This window comes from Chiloscyllium punctatum, chromosome 26, assembly GCF_047496795.1.
Source record: "Chiloscyllium punctatum isolate Juve2018m chromosome 26, sChiPun1.3, whole genome shotgun sequence".
In the NCBI taxonomy this organism is placed as follows: domain Eukaryota; kingdom Metazoa; phylum Chordata; class Chondrichthyes; order Orectolobiformes; family Hemiscylliidae; genus Chiloscyllium; species Chiloscyllium punctatum.
Window position 1 is genome coordinate 42078887 of NC_092764.1, and position 18995 is coordinate 42097881.

General features: G+C 41.7%; 1 protein-coding gene across 1 annotated transcript in view; it reads right to left on the reverse strand.

The window, feature by feature from the left end:
• Window positions 1–351: 351 nt before the first annotated feature.
• The window catches only part of mylk3 (myosin light chain kinase 3), a 60647-nt gene continuing 42003 nt past the window's right edge, over window positions 352–18995 (reverse strand). The window contains exons 11-13 of the mRNA XM_072596224.1: window positions 18339–18491; window positions 16766–16898; window positions 352–5856 (exon numbers count right to left, since the gene is read on the reverse strand). Of these exons, the coding sequence (XP_072452325.1) occupies window positions 5791–5856; window positions 16766–16898; window positions 18339–18491 (352 nt within the window). The 3' untranslated portion in view covers window positions 352–5790. The remainder of the gene's footprint in view (window positions 5857–16765; window positions 16899–18338; window positions 18492–18995) is intronic.

Genomic DNA, 18995 nt, shown 5'->3' on the forward strand with positions numbered 1-18995 from the left:
ATCTTCACACTTTCACACTAATATAATCTTCCTGAGGACTGCCTGTTCAGTCTCACTGGCATTCTTTCTTTCAAATATGATGATATTGTTTTTTTAAAATATTGCTACTACTTCAGCCATTCTTTCCACAGACATTCAAAGCCTTAAGTATTCAGCTGCTATTCATCCCCATTTGGTAGCCAGGTCGCTGTAAATGGCTACTACGTCATATTCTTTAAATTCTGTTTCTCAGTAAAACAGACACAAAATTTGTTGTTAAATTTAAATGAATATCCAATATGTGATATAGTTTACTTGTGAGATGTAGTTTATTTGTGAATGTTCTTACATTTCAAAGTGAGGTAATGCAATAATATTTCACCATGCATTCACCAACAAAATAGGCTTGGCTATTTCTTATTTAATTTTGCCTTCATAGAAGGTGATTTACATAGTGTTTTTAACTATAGTATGGAGGCAGTGGTGGTTGAAAACACCCCATTTTCAGTTACAAAGCATAAATTTCATGCTGTTCACATTTTAATTCTCAAAATAGCCATTCATACAAATACTTGGTTTATTTTTAAGGGAATTTGTTAAACATGCACTTGAATAAATCTTTCTGTTCTAAGTTTTGAAAAATTTTCAAGTCAAAGTATAGCTTCTTCTAACATAAAGAAGGAAGTTCTGCACACTATTGTCTCTTTTTTTTTTCTACATTATTTCACCTCATTTGTGAAATTTAAAAGGGAGGAGGAGGAGGAAAACACACTACTTCCTCCTATTGACATTAATGAATTGAGTGGATTTATGTGGTTGGCAGCTCTAGTACAGCTCTAGCTCTAGTGGTTGAAACTCTAGTAACTACTAAAGATGATTTAAATAAAGGAGGTTCAGTTTGTGGAAGAATACTGTTTTGTACACAACACAATTTGGAATTTTACAGTTTATTTTATTACAATCTTTAATATTTGGATGTGTTGCATATAGGTGAATTACTTTTGCTTTTCTTCAGAGCTTTGAGTCTTGAAAATTTGTACGTATGTACAAAGGGACCTCCATTATCCGAGTATCAATTATCTGAATTTCAGATTATCCAAAGAATATCTCAAGGTCCCCATATTAAAATTCCATCGAAGAGGTTTACAATGATTAAAAATGAATTCAGCAGACTGAAATGCTGCCGAGAACAATCCTGGACATCAATGGGAGCTCAGGCACCGTCTCCAAATGACTGACTGCCCTCTCTCACTCTCCCCACACTTCCTCTGGAGTTCTATGCAGGAGTGTATCCTAAACCTCCCCCAAATAATCTCTCCAACATTGTCCTGAGGTTGGGACAGACAGCAAGCTGGGTTGGGGAGGGCGGGGGTGGACGTGCATTGTGCTGCTGCCTAGTGTCCTGAACGGGTAGCAGACTTAGCAAGTGCTGGCTGTGTCAATCCCTTGAACTGATGGGGGCGTTGGAGGCTTCAGCAATGCTGCCATTCCCTTACACAAGTGTGTGTCTGCTCAGAAACAAACCCTGAGACAAAGAGAGAGAGCAAGGAAAAAGGAAACTTCCGAAAACTCTGAGCCCCAGAGGAGAGGCATTGAATCAATTAACTGAATAATCAATTATCTGAACGAATTACAGCACGCCTATCTCCTTCTGATAATCAAGATCTCTTGGTAATCACAAAAGCCACTACAATGTACTGGTCTGAAGAAAGATAAAACGTAATCACTTTGCAGCCTTAAAATATTAAGTCCTTACATTTCTAAAGAAGCAATGCTTCTGCACTTTGCTCTTATCCTGACCAACGAATGTTAAATGTCTGCCACAGCTACAATTTAATATAATTTTCTTTCTCAATATCACGCTGGTGCACTTACGTCTTGAATTTCCTTGAGGCCTGTGAAGTGATTCTTCGTTTGGCAGTAATGTGTTGATTTTGCTAGAATGATGTGACATGGCAACGTATCATAATTGTGCATGACAAAGCAGCACTACTGGGACTAGTTGTCCTAGATAGCAAATAGGCTAAATTTTGGAACTCTACTTTCTTGGATGCATGCACAGCGTATAAACATGAGAGACGAGGCTTACAAAGCAAAACCCAGTGAAGAGACAAATGACGATGGCTGAGAGCGCTACCTTGTTCGCTACCTTGGAGAAATTCAGAGGCCTGATGAAGCAGAGACCAGAACTGCAACCACCCACAATTTATTCTAGCATATGAAGTGACTATAGAGCATAATGTGCAATTCGTATTTGCTATAGTCCTCAATGCAGTAACTAAATTGCAGGTTGTATCTGTCTTGTCCTAAGTGAGCCACACGTTTCCTTTTGCTCTTCTATCCCAAATTTATCCAGTATGTAGACAGCAGGGTAACTAGTCTTTTTTCTTTGCCCAGCATGAGTTACCTAATCTCCCACTCACCAGTTCACCCCTGGAGACAGTGAAATGAAGAATTAGCACTAGGAGAGTTTCAAATCAAAAGGGAGCCAGGGGATGAAAGAGTGCACTGCCTTTTTCTATGAAAGGTGGAGGAATTAGGGTCTTTTCATTTTTTTTAGAAAAAGGGGCTCTCATATATGTTTAGACTTGAGGTCAATATTCTAGAGTGTGCAACAGTTGGTAAGAGTCACCATGAAACCTGTTACCTTTGCGCAGCAACATTAGGGAATCATTTCCTTTACTGCAGATGGCAGTGAAACACATGACAGCTTTACTACATGCTAAAGTTTTTCTCCTACAGAGGTGGCTTCAGAACAAGTCAGGTCATAACTTTCAGCATCAGAAACTGACTCCTCCAGGCCTTGGGAAGAGTGCTGGGAACAAACGTATTTCCATTTGCAAATATTTCAAGCCAAGTTACAAAAGAATTTCTTTTGAGCCTACCATGATCTTCTGAAATCTAATACATCAGCTCTTCAGTTGATCAGTAGCCAGCAAGAACTGTGGTTTGATTCTCTCAGGATAGTACAACAGAAATATTTCTCGTAGAGAGCCCGAAGAGTCCTTCTCAAACAGCACAAAGGTCATGTGGTTTTTCTCTTGAGTTGGAAATGAAGTGTCATAGTTTGTTTCTTAAACTCAAAGATTGCTGTTGTAATGTGATGAAACTGGAGTGATTGTGAATTCTGGGGAGATATTCTGATGAATATTTACATATGCAAGTTATGGTAATCCACTGAGTTTCTGCATGTAATCTCTACTTCCCAAGCACCTGGGACAAGCTTGTCTGAATCAAGAGCCTCCTGTTGTTGAGAAGTGCTTCTGCCTTGACATCAGCCAGACTGATGTCTGAAATTTGAAGTTTCACTCCTTTTTAATTGTTTAGTATTTTTCAGAGTACAGCAAATGGCCACCAGACACTCTTGTAATAAAACAAAGAACTGTGGATGCTGGAAAAAGAAGCAGAAATTACTACAGAAACTTAGCAATCTGTGTAGTGAAAGCAGAATTAATGTTTCAGGTCCAGTGACCTTTCTGCAGAACAGAAGCTGTGAAAAGGAGGAATACTGGAAATGCTGAAGAAGGGGGTGGCAAAAGGAGTATGGGATAGGTGGAGATGGAACCCAGAGGGAGAAAGAGAGAGACAGGTAAAAGGATGGATAATGCCACCCAAGAGAAAAAAGCTGATAACAGGGACCATTAGCCCATTTCACAATGGCATGGGGTCTTTACAGGAAGCAGGGTATGAGGATGTACAATCCAACTAACTGTGAGAGTCAGTTGGTTCGTAGTGGATATTGGTGACCAACCTATCCACAGAAATGGAAAGAGATACTGGGGAAGGGAAAGGAGGAGCCAGAGATGGACTAGCCGAAGGTGAGAGCAGAGTGGAAATTGGAAGTGAAATTCCAATTCTGGATGAGAGAGCGAAACAACACTGATTATGTCACCGATGTACCACAGAAAGAGTTGTGGGGAGGGACCTGAGCAGGTTTAGAAAAGGGAATGTTTCACGAACCTTGCAATGAGACATTATTACTTTGGTTCTCCTGATCTGTTGAGGAAATGTACTGACAGAACCTCAACTACACTTTGGGTGTTGAAGCTGGCATGTATGGTATCATCCAAAACAATCCTTGCCTTCTCTAAGAGCTCAGACTTACAATTTTGATTGAAAGGGAATACAATTTGGCCAGTCTTTGCATTTTCCTGTACTGCCCCACTATCGTGAAGTGTATTCTCCTATCGGTATAGCATATAAATAAACATTCTTAAAGGAAATGCTTGGTATTAATTTATGTAATTTGGTTGGAGTTGAAGTCAAAAAGTCAAAACATCTCTTACTTTGCCAATTTATAAACAAATTTATAGCTCCCCAGGGAAGATGCTAGTTTTCACCTCCTTTAGCTTAAATACCGCATTAGGGATAAATAAACAAAATGAACCACATTAGGAGTCTTATACATCTTAAGTGACAGAGTACAATAGTAGGGATGGGCATTTTAACGTATAATCTTATGACCAGGTAAGTTGAAGTGTAGTGTGACAAAAGAACAGTCTCCTGCCTCTACATCCTAACTTCTAACTACTAATACCACCAAAAGTCAGCAATGCTAAGAGTCTTTGAATATTGCAGTAATCCAATGTATTACTTTACTACTTACAGTGCATTTATTCAGACAGGACAGATGTGGATTGGCTGGTGCAGTGCATATTTGATTTTATACTTAAGTTAGTAACTGTTATCATCCACTGGTATTTTTCTCTGCTGTTACCATGGTTTGAAATTTATAACATCAATGTGGAACAAGGATCAAAATTCCGTTAACTGCATGACTTTTTAGAAAAATTATTGTAGAAGACCAATTACTAGAATATGACAGCATTGCATTTAGGTTGGTTGAGCAAGTGCTGACGCTGTGCTCAAAAGATGGGCTGGAGAACAGTGTCATTTGGCTGCTGGGTTGGTAAAACTTGCTTTGGTCTGTACTTGTTGCGATTGTGGACAACAGCACTATTGAAAACTCAATAATGGTACAAGTGGACAAGTGATCTTATGATATTGTTGTCAAATTATTGTAGTGATTGCAAACATAAAGTTACCAGCAATTTCATATGAAGTTACCTCGGACGACAGCCAGAAGTACATTTTCTAAAATATTGTTGATGTTGTAAAACTAACACCTAACCAAAATTTAACTCCAGGAAAAGAACATTTTAAAAACACACAATAGTCCTTACACTCACCTTTATACAATATAAAGGAATCTTGAGAGGCAACAGCTACAGCTTAATATTCACTGTAGTAATAGTAACATAAATATTTAAATAATAAGGTCTAAGGTTCTTTCTAATTCAAAAACAATATAGAATTAGTTTGTGTGATTCATCCCTTAAGAGATTTCATTTCACTTTCCACTAAAGATCTGTTGCTATTTGCTAGACATGTATTTATAACACATTTGCAATTTGCTACATTGTAGGATAAAAGGTACTTTTTGGATCACAATCTTATCAGATTCTCACTTCAAGGTATTAATTGTGTATATTTGTCAGCAGTTCTTCTGTGTATTTCTATAATATATTTTGTGCAGAAAATGCAGATTACATTTCACAAGAATGATCAAGATACTGCTGCTAAGTCTCAAGTGGGTAGATTTCTGGCACATTTCTTTCGTTTATAGGTTACATTATTACTACTATCATCACTGACTGTAATATTAAGAAAAGTATCAAATGTTTAAAGTGCAGCATCTTGATGCAGGCAACAGCAAAATGGAGTAAATTCATTGATTTTCCACTCCTCTAATGGTAATTTTCCAACTACCAGTTGGCTCCATTTCTGCTGTGTTTGAATATCAGTCCCAAGCTAAGCATTTTTCTGCTGGTTGAGCTTCCTGAGCCTGTTTACGGCAGCAACTGCGTAATAATTTTTCTGTAAACAAAAGTTAAAGTGTATTGTTTAGGTAACGGGCTCCTTTAAAAAACAATGGTAGCATTTTTATTCCCACTCACCACCTTTACAGAGGTCTCCAACTCATCAAAGACACTCCCCATCTCCAAAGGTGCAAGTATCTAGACTTGGTTTTACTTCACTGAAGTGTTGTCATGGTAATTGAACAAAAATAATATTTAATGACTATGAAATGCTGTTCTTTAATTTCATATTATTTCATTATTTCAGTAAACACTCATAATTTATTGTCTTTGGAATGATATAGGGAACACATTCTGATGAGAACAAGTTATAGAAAATAATTTTCTCTATTAGAATGCTGTTATTGTATTATTTCTGGGACTGTGTTATAATAAAGGCAGATTGTGGGATTCAGTATATCCTATGGTTTTATAAATACAACTGTCAAGAAATTATCTGATGGCTTGATGAGTTGATGGACTCATTTTGAATGGATGTGAGTCATAAAGTGGGCTTTATCAGTTGATCTTGCGTGGAAATACTCACTTTACCAGGTCAGAGTGGATAAACAAGCACAATTTTCCAATGATCTCCGGAAAACTCAAATGTGTTGACATAATGAGAAAACAAGATTAGGGTGGCCTGTACTGGCCCCTATGTGATAAATAGGAGACAGTGAGGTCTGCCAATGAGGGAGATCAGACTTGAGAGTGTGTCGCTAGAAAAGCACAGCAGGTCAGGCAGCATCCAAGGAGCAGGAAAATCGACTGGGAGCCTCGGGGGTGGAGAGATAAATAGGAGGGGGTTGGGGCTGGGGAGAAGATAGCTGAGAATGCAATAGGTGGATGGGGGTGGGGATAAAGGTGATAGGTCAGAGAGGAGGGTGGAGCGGATAGGTGAGAAGGAAGATTGACAGGTGGGACGGGTCATGAGGATAGTGCTGAGCTGGAAGGTTTGATCTGGGGTAAGGTAGGGGAAGGGGAAATGAGGAAACTGGTGAAGTCCACATTAATGCCCTGGGTTGAAGGGTTCCGAGGCGGAAGATGAGATGTTCTTCCTCCAGGCGTTGGGTGGTGATGGAGGAGGCCCAGGACCTGTATGTCCTCAGCAGAGTGGGAGGAGGATTTAAATGTTCTGCCACGGGGCGGTGGGGGTTGATTGGTGCACGTGTCCCAGAGATGTTCTCTAAAGCGCTCTGCGATAAGGCATTCAGTCTCCACAATGTAGAGAAGACTGCATCGGGAGCAACGGATATAGTAAGTGATATGTGTGGAAGTGCTGGTGAAACTGATGGATGTAGAAGACTCCTTTGGGGCCTTGGATGGAGGTGAGGGGAGAGCTGCAGGCGCAGGTTTTGCAATTCCTGCGGTGGCAGGGGAACGTGCCAAGAAGGGAAGGAGGCTTATTGGGGGTTGTGGACCTGACCAGGTAGTCATAGAGGGAATGGTCTTTGCGGAATGCGGATAGGGGTGGGGAGGGAAATATATCCCTGGTGATGGAGTCCATTCGTAAGTGGGAGAAATATCAGTGGATGATGTGGTTTATGCGGAGGTTGGTGAGGTGGAAGATGAAGACCGAGGGTGGGGGAGTGGGGGGGGTTCTGTCCTTGTTCCATTTGGAGGGGTGGGGTTCGAGGGCGGAGATGTGGGATGTGGATGAGATGCGTTGGAGGGCATCTTCAACCAGGTGGGAGGGGAAATTTCGGTCTTTAAAGAAAGAGGCCATTTGGTATGTTCTGTGGTGGAACTGGCCCTCCTGGGACCGGATGCGGCGGAGGCGGAGGAATTGGGAATATGGGATGGCATTTTTGCAGGAAGTAGGATGGGAGAAGGTGTAATCCAGGTAGTTGTGGGAATCGGTGGGTTTGTAAAAGACGTCAGTGTTTAGTGGATCCTCGTGGATGGAGATGGAGAGGTCCAGGAAGGGGAGGGAAGTATCAGAGATGGTCCAGGTGAATTTAATGAATGGTGGAATATGTTGGTAAAGTTGATGAACTGTTCGACCTCCTCATGGGAGCATGAGGTGGTGCTGATGCAGTCATCAATGTAGGGAGGAAGAGGTGGGGAGTGGTGCCGGTGTAACTCCGGAAGATGGACTGTTCTACATAGCTGACAAAGAGACAGGCATAGCTATGGCTACCCTGTTCATCTGGGGGAAGTGGGAGGATTGGAAGGAGAAATTGTTGAGGGTGAGGACCAGTTCAGCCAAATGAATAAGAGTGTCAGTGGAAGGGTACTGGTGGGGACGTCGGAAGAGGAAGAAATAGAGGGCTGGAGGCCCTGGTCATGGCGGATGGATGTGTAGAGGGACTGAATGTCTTAAGTGAAAATGAGGCATTGGGGAACAGGGAAATGGAAGGCTTGGAGGAGATGGAAGGCGTGGGTGGTGTCCCAAACATATCCCCACACTTCCATCCACCATCCTAACCCTCTCCATCTCCATCCACGAGGACCCACTCAACACTGACATTTTTACAAACCACGAGGGAGGGGAAATTTCAGTCTTTAAAGAAGGAGGCGATCTGGCATGTTCTGTGGTGGAACTGGCCCTCCTGGGAGCAGATTCTTTTACAAACCCACCAACTCCCACAACTACCTGGTTTACCCCTCCCATGCTAACTCCTGCAAAAATGCTATTCCATATTCCCAATTCCTTTGCCTCCGCCGCATCTGCTCCCAGGAGGGCCAGTTCCACCACAGAACACACCATATGGCCTCCTTCTTTAAAGACCGAAATTTCCCCTCCCACATAGTTGAAGATGCCCTCGAACACATCTCATCCACGTTCCACACCACCGTCCTCAAACCCCACCCCTCCAACCGCAACAAGGACAGAGCTCTTCCCCCGGTCCTCACCTTCCATCCCTCCAATCTCCACATAAACCCCATCATCTGCTGACATTTCCGCCACTTACAAATGGACCCCACCAGCAGGGATATACTTCATCAGGAATGAGGCTGGGAGCCTCGGGGATGGAGAGATAAAAGGGAGGAGGGTGTCTGCTTTCCACAAAGACCTCTGCGACTATATGTCAGGTCCACGCCCCCCAACAGCTCACCCTTCCCTTCCTGGCATGTTCCCCTGCCACCACAGGAATTGCAAAACCTGTGCCCACACCTCCCCCTTCACCTCCATCTGAGGCCCCAAAGGAGCCTTCCACATCCATCGAAGTTTCACCTGCACTTCCAACATATCATTTATGGTATCCGTTGCTCCCAATGCAGTCTCCTCTACATTGGGGAGGACGCCTTCTCGCAGAGTGCTTTAGAGAACATCTCTGGGACACCTGTACTAACCAACCCCATTGCTCCGTGGCCCAACACTTCAACTCCCCCTCCCACTCTGCCGAGGACATGCAGGTCTTGGGCCTCCGCCATCGCCACTTCTTCACCACCCGACGCCTGGAAGAAGAATGCTTTATTGTCCACCGTGGAACCCTTCACCCGGGGCATCAATGTGGACTTCACCAGTTTCCTCATTTCCTCTCCTCCAACATTACCCCAGTTCCAACCTTCCAGCTCAGCACCATCCTCATGACCCGTCCCACCTGTGACTCTTCCCACCTATCCACTCCAACCTCCTCTCTGACCTATCACCTTTACCCCCACCTCCATCCCACCTATTGCACTCTCAGCTACCTTCTCCCCAGCCGCATCCTCCTCCCATTTATCTCTCCACCCCCGAGGCTCCCAGCCTCATTCCTGATGAAGGGCTCCGGCTCCCGATTTTCCTGCTCCTTGGATGCTGCCTGACCTGCTGTGCATTTCCAGCAATTCACAGATAATAATTATTTGAATGAGATACTAGAGATGGGTAGCACCTATGAAACTGTACACCTAACACCTGAAGAAGAAAGAATAGAATGGGGAAACCATTCCTTAACAACTGTCCTGTAACATTTGATTACTATCGAGGATTATAATACTACCACAAAATTAACTCATCTGTATTGTAACCAATTGTCTCATCCTACATGGGCTAGCTCTCTAAAGGAGCAATTAACTTTAGCCTTCTCTATGCAGCTATTCACATATTTTTCTGTCTGAGATAAGAATCCAGTGTGTTCTTGAAAAGTTGACACTGCCTTCAGCACACACTGTCAGGCGGTGTATTTCAGATCCCAAACATCGCTGTAGGAAAAAGCATCTCCTCTCTCCAGTGTTTTCTTTGTCATATAATTTTGTATTAGGTAAAATGTATTTCTTCTTACAACATACTTCATTTGGTTTCCCAAAGATGATTTTACCCTGTAATGTGAGATTCATTTATATTTTAATATAATTTATCTTACAGTTTGGATTTTGAACCAGTGAATTATGGTTGTTGGTCTATGTATGAGAGGATTTAATGATTAACTTCTCAGTATTTCTGGAGTCATGTTTTTCTTCAAACCAGACTGAGAAAGAATGTTCCGAGAGAGCTAATGGGAATTTGTTTGCATTGGTAAAGTATGACTTGCAGTCAGAATATATTTTGAAGAGCATTAGCTTGCTTCCATTAAAGGATCAGTGGTTGACTTATTGTTTTGCTTAGTGGAAACATCAATAGCCTGAAAAGCATTTAGTTTCAGTTTTCAGAATGTCCGGTTAGGGGAGTAGGGGCCTACTTAAGAGGGATATCAGCAGGGCAAAAAGGGGATATGAGATAACCTTGGCAAATAAGGTTTAGGAGAATCCAGTGAGATTCGACAAGTACATTAAGGGCAAAAAGAGTAACTAGGGAGAGAATAGGGTCCCTTAAAAATCAACGAGGTCAACTCTGTGTGGAACCACAGGGGATGAGTAAGATTCTACACAAATATTTTGGGTCAGTATTTACTGTGGAGAAATACACGGAAGCTAGGGAACTTGGGGAAATAAATAGTGATGTCTTAACAGCAGTCTACTTTACAGAAACGAAGGTGTTTGAGATCGTGAAATAGATAAAGATAGATACAAACCCAGGATCTGATGAGATGGTTCCCAGGGCATTGTGGGAACCTAGGGAAGAAATTGCAGGGCTCCTAGCAGAGATAGTTGTATTATTGACAGCCACGAGTGAGGCTCCATAAGACTGGAGTGTGGCTAATGTAGTCCTTTTATTTAGGAAAGGCTGCAAGGAAAAACCAGGAGGATATAGACCGGTGAGTCTGACTTTAGTGGTGAGTAAGTTGTTGAAGGAAATTCAGATGGACAGGATTTATGTGCATTTAGAGAGGCAAGGATTGATTAAGGATAGTCAGCATGGTTTTGTGCGTGGTAAATTGTGTCTCACAAACTTGATTTTTTGAAGAGGTGACCAAGAGGATAGATGAGGACAGAGCGGCTGACCGGGTACTTAAACTTTAGCAAGGCCTATGACAAGGTTCTGCATGGTAGACTGATTACTAAAGTTAGATCACATGGGATCCAGAGAGAACTAGCCAATTGGATACAAAATTGGCTTGACAGTAGGAGACAGAGGATGGCAATAAGGAGACTCTTTTGGACTCGAAATCTGTGACCAGCAATGTTCCACAAGGATTGGTGGTGGGTCCATTATTATTTGTCTTTTGTATAAACAATTGGATGAGGATATAGGAAGCATGGTTAATAAACTTGCAGATGCCACAAAATTAGTGGTAAAGTGAACGGTGAGGTAGGTTATTTAAGAGTATCCAGTAATGAGATCTGGATCAGCCGGGCCAATAGGCCAAGTCATGGCAGATAGAATTTATTCAGATAAATGCAAGATTTTGCATTTTGGTAAGGCAAATCAGCACAAGACTTACACAAGTCCTGGGGAGTGTTATTGAACAGAGGGACCTGGGGGTTCAGGTACATAGTTCCTTGAAATTGGTGTTACAGGTAGACAGGCAGGGAAGAAGGCATTTTGCTTGCTTGCCTTCATTAGTCAGAGCAGTGAGTGTAGTATTGGGACATGTTGTAGCTATACAGGACATTTGTGAGGCCACTTTTGGAGTACTGCATATAGTTCTAGTTGCCCTGCTATAGGAGAGATGTAATTAAATTGGAAAGGGTGCAGAAAAGATTTATAAGGGTGCTACCAGGACTGGGGGGAGGGGGGGGGGGTGTTGGGGGCGGGGTTGAGTTATAAGGAGAGGCTGGATAGGCTGGGACATTTTTCCCTGGAATGTAGGAGGTTGAGGTGCGTCATAGAATCAAAGAGTCATACAGCACATAAACCAGTACATGCTGAACATAATACCAAAATAATCTAGTCCCACATGCCTGCTGTTGGCCCATATCCCTCCAAACCTTTCCTCTTCATGTATTCATCTAAATGTCTTTTAAACATTGTAATTGTACCCGCGTCCATCACTTTCTCAGGAAGTTCGTGAACCATGAGAGGGTATAGATAAGATGAGTAGGAAAGGTCGTTTCCCTAGGAGAGGGGAGTTCAAATCTAGATGGCGTAGGTTTACGCTGAGAGAAGAGAAAATTAAAAAGAACCTGAAGGGCAACCTTTTCACAAAGAGGGTGGTGTATATATAGGAATGAATGCTAGAGAAAGTGATAGACACAGGAACAGTTACAACATTTAAAAGACATTTAGATAGGTACAGGAATAGGCAAGATTTAAAGGGATATGAGCCAAATGCAGGCAAGTGGGACTAGATTATTTTGGGAAACTTGGTCAGCATGGAAGCATTGGACTGAAGGGTCTGTTTCCACGCTGTAATACTCTATGATTCTATGACTCTAACACAGTTTTCCTGGTGCAATGAGTTCATTTTGAAAAGCTGGATATAGGTTACCTCAGTGTAATGATTTAGTTTGAAAGTTACAGACCAGAAGTATTTAGTTAGAAGCCGTAAGGGGTTATTCAAAGCTGAGAAAATCTAAGCACAGTTGTGTGAATATTCAAGGAAGAAGCTTTGAGACTCAAGACTGAGAGTTAAAAGCAGTCATTAAGTCAAACCTATAGATGTAATAGAGAATTCTCTCTGGTATTTTGAATACTATAAAGGGATACTGTAAAGGGATTGCATGTTATTGTGTATTTAGAAATCTTTCAAATTGTGTGATATGTGGGGTCATAGAATATCTTGGTTCATTCTATTTCATCATCTTTACTATTGCAAAATAAATATCTGTTTTATTGTTAAAATCAGATCTGCAGCATTGCATGCTGTGTTTTAGTAAAATACCACATCAATCATACTTCATTTTGTTAAATAAAACCAATCAAGCCAGATTTCATTGTGGCCTGACTTGTCCAGCAATAATATCAGCTGGGATCATAACAATTGGGACTCTTGCAAAAAAAAAATCACTGTATTTAAGAGAGATCTGACTTTTCCAGTAATAAAATTATCCTAGCTGATAACAACAAGCAAAGCTGAGAATTTGGAGAAGATTTGTAGCTAAAGTTGTGGATCAGGGTATAACTATGCTCGTTGAGCTGGTGGATTTGTTTTCAGACATTTTTGTCACCATGCTAGGTAATATCATCAGTGAGCCTCCGGTAAAGCCTTGGTATTCTGTCCCACTTGCTATTTATCTGGCTTGGTTTATTGTGGTGGGTGATATCATGTCCTGTTTTTAAGAGGCTAGGAAATGGGATCCAAATCTATATGTTTATTAATGGAGTTCCGGGTTGAACACCAGGCCTCTAGGAATTCCCATACGTGTCTTTGTTTAGCCTGTCCCAGAACGGACGTATTGTCCCAGTCCAACTGATGTCCCTTTTCATCTGTGTGTGTGGATACCAGTGATAGTTGGTCATGTCTTTTGGTGGCTAGTTCATGCTCATGTATGCTGGTGGCTAGCTTCCCGCCCATCTGTTCAATGTAATGTTTGTTGTTGTCCTTGCAGGATATTTTGTATATGACGTTTGTTTTGCTGGTTGTTGGTACAGGGTCCTTTAAATTCATCAGGAGATGCTTCAATGTGGTGGTAGGTTCATGGACTACCATGTTTCCTTGGGGCCGGAGTAGTCTGTTTGTCATCTCTGAGATGTCTTTGATGTAAGTTAGGGTGATTAGAGTCTCTGGGCGTGTTGTGTCTTCCTGTTTAGGTCTGTTGTGTAGGAATGGGCAGACTGCGCTTTTTGGGTACCCATTGTTACTGAATATGTTGTATAGGTGTTTTCCTCAGCTTCTTGTAGTTCCTGGGTGCTGCAGTGTGTTGTGGCTTATTTAAATAATGTCCTGATGCAGCTGTGTTTGTGGGTATTGGGGTATTTGCTCCTGTAGATGAGGTTCTGGTCCGTGTGTGGCTTTTCTGTAAACACTGGTCTCCAGCTCTCCATTGGGTTTTCGTTCTACTGTACTGTCTAGAAAGGGGAGTCTGTGATTGTTCTCTTCCTCTTTGGTGAACTTTATACCAGGAAGGAATGTTGCTTATGTGGGTTTCTTCTAATTTGAAGCATTTTGTGATGACGAAGTTGTCATCCACAAGGCAGACCCAAAACTTGGGCTGGACCGTGGGAAGGGCTGTTTGTTCTAACCCCTGAATAACTGCTTCTGCTATAAGTCCTGATGTTGGTGATCCCACAGGCGTCCTATTGGTTTGTAGATCTTGTCATTGAAGGTGAAGTGGATTGTCAGGCACAGGTCTTGTAGTTTGACGATGCTGTTCTTGCTGAGGGAGTTGGTACTGTCAGGTGTTTGTGTCCTTGGTCTGTCCAGCAGTGAGGCCAGTGTGTCTTTGGCTGGAGTGATGTTTATTGATGTGAGTAGGGTCGACATGTTGATGAAAACCATGACCTTGTTGTTCTCTACCTTGGAGTCTTTAATGATGTTAAGGAATTCCTGGGTTGATTGGATGGAGTGGGTTGCGTCTTCTACCGGGTGTTTCAGTTTGTGTTGTAGCTCCCTTGCTGGTCTGTATAACGGTCTGCTAAGAAGTGAGACTATGAGTCTGAGGGGGGCCCCTTGTTTATGAACCTTTGCTAATCCATAGAAACAGAGTGTGTTGGATCCTTCAGGTTTCATTCTTTGGAGGTCTGTCTTGTTAATTTCACCTGTCTTGTGTAGTTTCCTCAGGGATGCTGTAATGTGGTTTTCTAGCTGTAGAGTCGGGTCCATCGCCACCTGTTCCTAGGTGTCAGTATTGGCAAGTAGCTTTTTCAGTGTATTGCAATCTGTTCAGGATGACAGTCATGCGCCCTTTGTCTGCAGGTAAGATTACAATATTTCTGTCATTTCTGAGTCCCTCCAGGGCTTTCCGTTCCAGAGTGTTGAGGGTGTTCTCTTCTTTCCTCCTTCTTAATGTTGGTGCTAATGTCTGTGACCTGCTGGGTTTCTTCTGTAAGTCAGTTGTCTTTCAGGGTGGATTCCAGTGCTGCTAGGAAGTCCTTTTTATCACGTCCCTGTGGCTGAAGTTCATCCCTCATACGACGATGACTTCAAACTACTAGATCTGTGCCTCGCTATCCACTTCATAAAACGTAACAAATTAGAAGAAACTCACAAACACATAAACAACATCCCTTATCAGTATAAAATTCACCAAAGGGGAAGAGACCAATAACCGACTCCCCTTCCTAGACGTCACAGCAGAACGAAAAGCCAACAGAGAGCTGCAGACCAGTGTTTACAGGAAAGCCACACTGACCAGATACTCAACTACAGGAGCAAACCTCCCAACATCCATAAATGGAGCTGCATCAGGACATTAGTTGAATGAGCCACAACATACTGCTGCACCCAGGAACTACGAGAAGCTGAGTAAAAACACCTATACAATGTATTCAGGAACAATGGATACTTGATAAGCACAGTCTGCCCACGACTACACAACAGACCTAAACAGGAAGACACAACACGCCCAGAGACTCTAGCCACCCTGCTATACATCAAAGACATCTCAGAGATAACAACCAGACTACTCCGGCTCCTCGGCATCATGGTAGCCCACAAACCTCTCACCACACTGAAACAGCCCCTGATGAATTTAAAGGACCCTGTACCAACAAAGAGCAGAACAATCTTCATATGCAAAGTAACCTGCAAGGACTGCAAAAAACATTGCATTGGACAGACGGGCAGGAAACTAGCCATCAGGATACATGAGCACCAACTAGCCACTGAAAGACATGACCAACTATCATTGGTATCCACACACACAGACAAAGAGGGGCACCAGTTCAACTGGATCAATACATCCATCCTGGGACAGGCTAAACCAAGACACGAACGGGAATTCCTAGAGGCTTGGCATTCAAACCAGAACCCTATTAACAAACATATAGGTTACCAATCTCTCAGAAACAGAACCGGAAATTATATCACCCACCGAGACAGAAAAATAGCAAGCAGGACAGTCCACCAACCCTTCACCGGAAGCTCACTGATGATGTTACCTAGCATGGTGATGAAATGTCTGAAAACAATTCCACCAGCTCAACGAGCAAAGTTACAAACTAACATTCAATATTTACTGACAGTATTAATATGTTGAAGATATTGTGGTGAAGTGGTGATATCACTGGACTAATGCTGTAAGGAAGCAGGGTCAAATCCCACCATTGCAGCTTGTAAAATTCAAATCACGTTAATAAAACCTGGAATCAGAAAGCTAGTCTCATTGGTGCTGACCATGAAACTATCATTGTTTGTTATAAAAAACTAACTTGAGGGAAGGAAATCTTCAATCTTTAACTAGTTTGGCCTACAAGTGGCACTGTGACCTATAGCAGTGTAGTTGATTCTTATGTGCTGTCTGAAATGGCCTTCTCAATCCATTCAGTTAAAGGGCAATTAGGAATGGGCAACAAATGCTGACCTTGCCAGCAGCATTGCCATCCCATTAAAGAATTCCTTTTGAAATCCAGTCCCACCTGCAAAAGGAGCTTAACAAAACTGGCTTTAAGTGTTTGCTGTAGATGGGAAGCTGAGCCATAAATGGATTATTTGTAAGTCATGTAAGCATGTTGCATCGGGTTTACTACTTAACGTTCTCATCATCAAAATGACTGAAATGAAAACAAACCAACGTATTACCTTCCATAAGCGTTGTGTGATGTACTTCCGCAGCATCACTTGAGATTTGAGTCGAACCCTGCACTTCTTTGCTTTTTCGAGTAAATTGTTAAGCCAGCTGTGTTTCAGACATTGTCCTGCACTGAATCTGTTACTAGTAATGTTAAAAATATACAGTATTAATACTGGAAGGAAGTATATGCGAGCCATTCTGTAGACAATTTTGCAGAGTGAAATCTAGATTTGTTAAACAGGTTCTTCCTCTAGAACATGCACGTCCCCAACCACTCAGTCTTGCCACAAAATCAGTAAAATGGAAATGCAATGAAAAATTCTTGCTCTTCATTTCAAAGCATTACATGTATTTTTTGTAGAAATATTATATGCAAAGGAACAATTTTAACTCCCAAGAACAGCTGTCAGCAACCCCTGGAGGCACCTTGTTGGATGACTGGCAGATGTTCAATGTTGGACCTCCATTGAATACCACCAGAAAGCTTCTACCTATTTTGAACAGAAAGTGTCTACCGGATGTTTCTAATAGAATGGCTCTGTCTGTATCAAGGAAAGATTGTTGATGACAAGGTAACCTTGAAGAAGTGAAGGGGGAGCCTCAGTGATCAGGAGTGTGCCTGCTTTTGTCCCATGAACATTTTCAACAAAAAGTTTTGTTTTCTAATTTACCTTTAAATAAGTGCTGCCTTCATATCAGCTCTGTTTGAGGACAACCTGGCTACTCCCCACTTAGGAACTGGTCAAAAATCCATCAATGTGTCACATCAGCATAGAAGACCAATCTGCATTTAATAATGACACTCTGTCGGAGGGTGGCAGAAACGTCTTTTGTCATCAAAGCCATGCATTAAAGTAGGGCATTGCTGTTGTGTAGTGCAAAGTTAAATAGCTACATTTTACACATTTGTCTATTCCATTTTAAACAATTGAGGGAAATGTTCAAACTCTTCCTCTTTTACAAGTTTCAGTGCTTTACAACATCTGCAATACTGAGAGGATTCGTTAACGAACTCACATTGTGGTTGTGTGGGAGGAAAAGTGAAATTTCCAAATTAATGAACAGATTAAACAACCCTGGTGATTATGTAACAATGAAATAATAACTCATTGGAGACAGCTGACAGGAACCCTTCTGTGGAGGATTAATTGGCACCATTATACATAAAGCAAAGGGAAAAGACCCAGTTCCTTTGTGTTTGGAGCATAAATCACTAGGTCCGACCAGATTACTTTTCCTCATTACTTCGAAGGAAGCTTGTTTTGTTCACAGAATTTCCACTTAACATGAAATTTGACTTTCACACCAGCATCCAAAACAAAGGCTAAGCCCTCAGACCATCAAATATTTAAAAGAAAGAAATACTTTTTGAATCCAAGTGTTTCATTACTTTCTTTAGTATATTTTTTTCCCAGTAACTTTTATTTCAGGCAGTCATACACAGCAAACTGGTCAATTTATGAATCTGGAAAAATTTATCTTGGATCCTATAGAGCTGGCTCAACAAATTTAAATTTAGTCTCTCATAATCCTTAAAAGGGAGAAATCTCTGCAAGGACAATTATATTTTATTTGTCATACCTCTTTTCTTTAACAAGGAGGTTTGAAACAAAATCTTTTGCTTCTTCAGACACGCTTTCGAATCCTTCTGCATCAAATTCCCAGTTTGCATTAATAATATTGTTCATGGTTTCAGTGTCATGATCACCCAGGAAAGGGGACAAGCCACTCACCCTAGAAAAAATAGACATTCATCACATACTTGGATATAGAATCAACAATTTTATTAAATTTAATAAATAGAAATTGGCCAAGCCTACAGGCCATGTGCTAGAACATAGGATTAGAATAGTTAGGTGGTTGTTTTTGACTGGCACAGACATGATCGGTTGAAGGACCATTTTATGTGCTGCACATTTCTATGACCCTGAAACCTAGTTAGTCTGATATTGGAACCAATAGTATTAGTAATAAAAGCACAATGCTGTAGATCTGAAATAAAAATGATACCACTGAAACATTCAGCCACTCTGTGAAGAGCGAAACAGGGTCACAGTCTTGAATCAGTTTGGGGACTGTTCCCAACAGAGCAATACAGAACTGTAATACTGAACTTTTCCAGAAGTGTCTGTTTTTATTTCAGCAGCACCAGTTTCCTTTGGTCACAGATTGCTGATCTGGGGGCAAAGAAGTGTCTGAGGTGCATGCACACCAAACAAGTTTCACTGAGTCCCATAC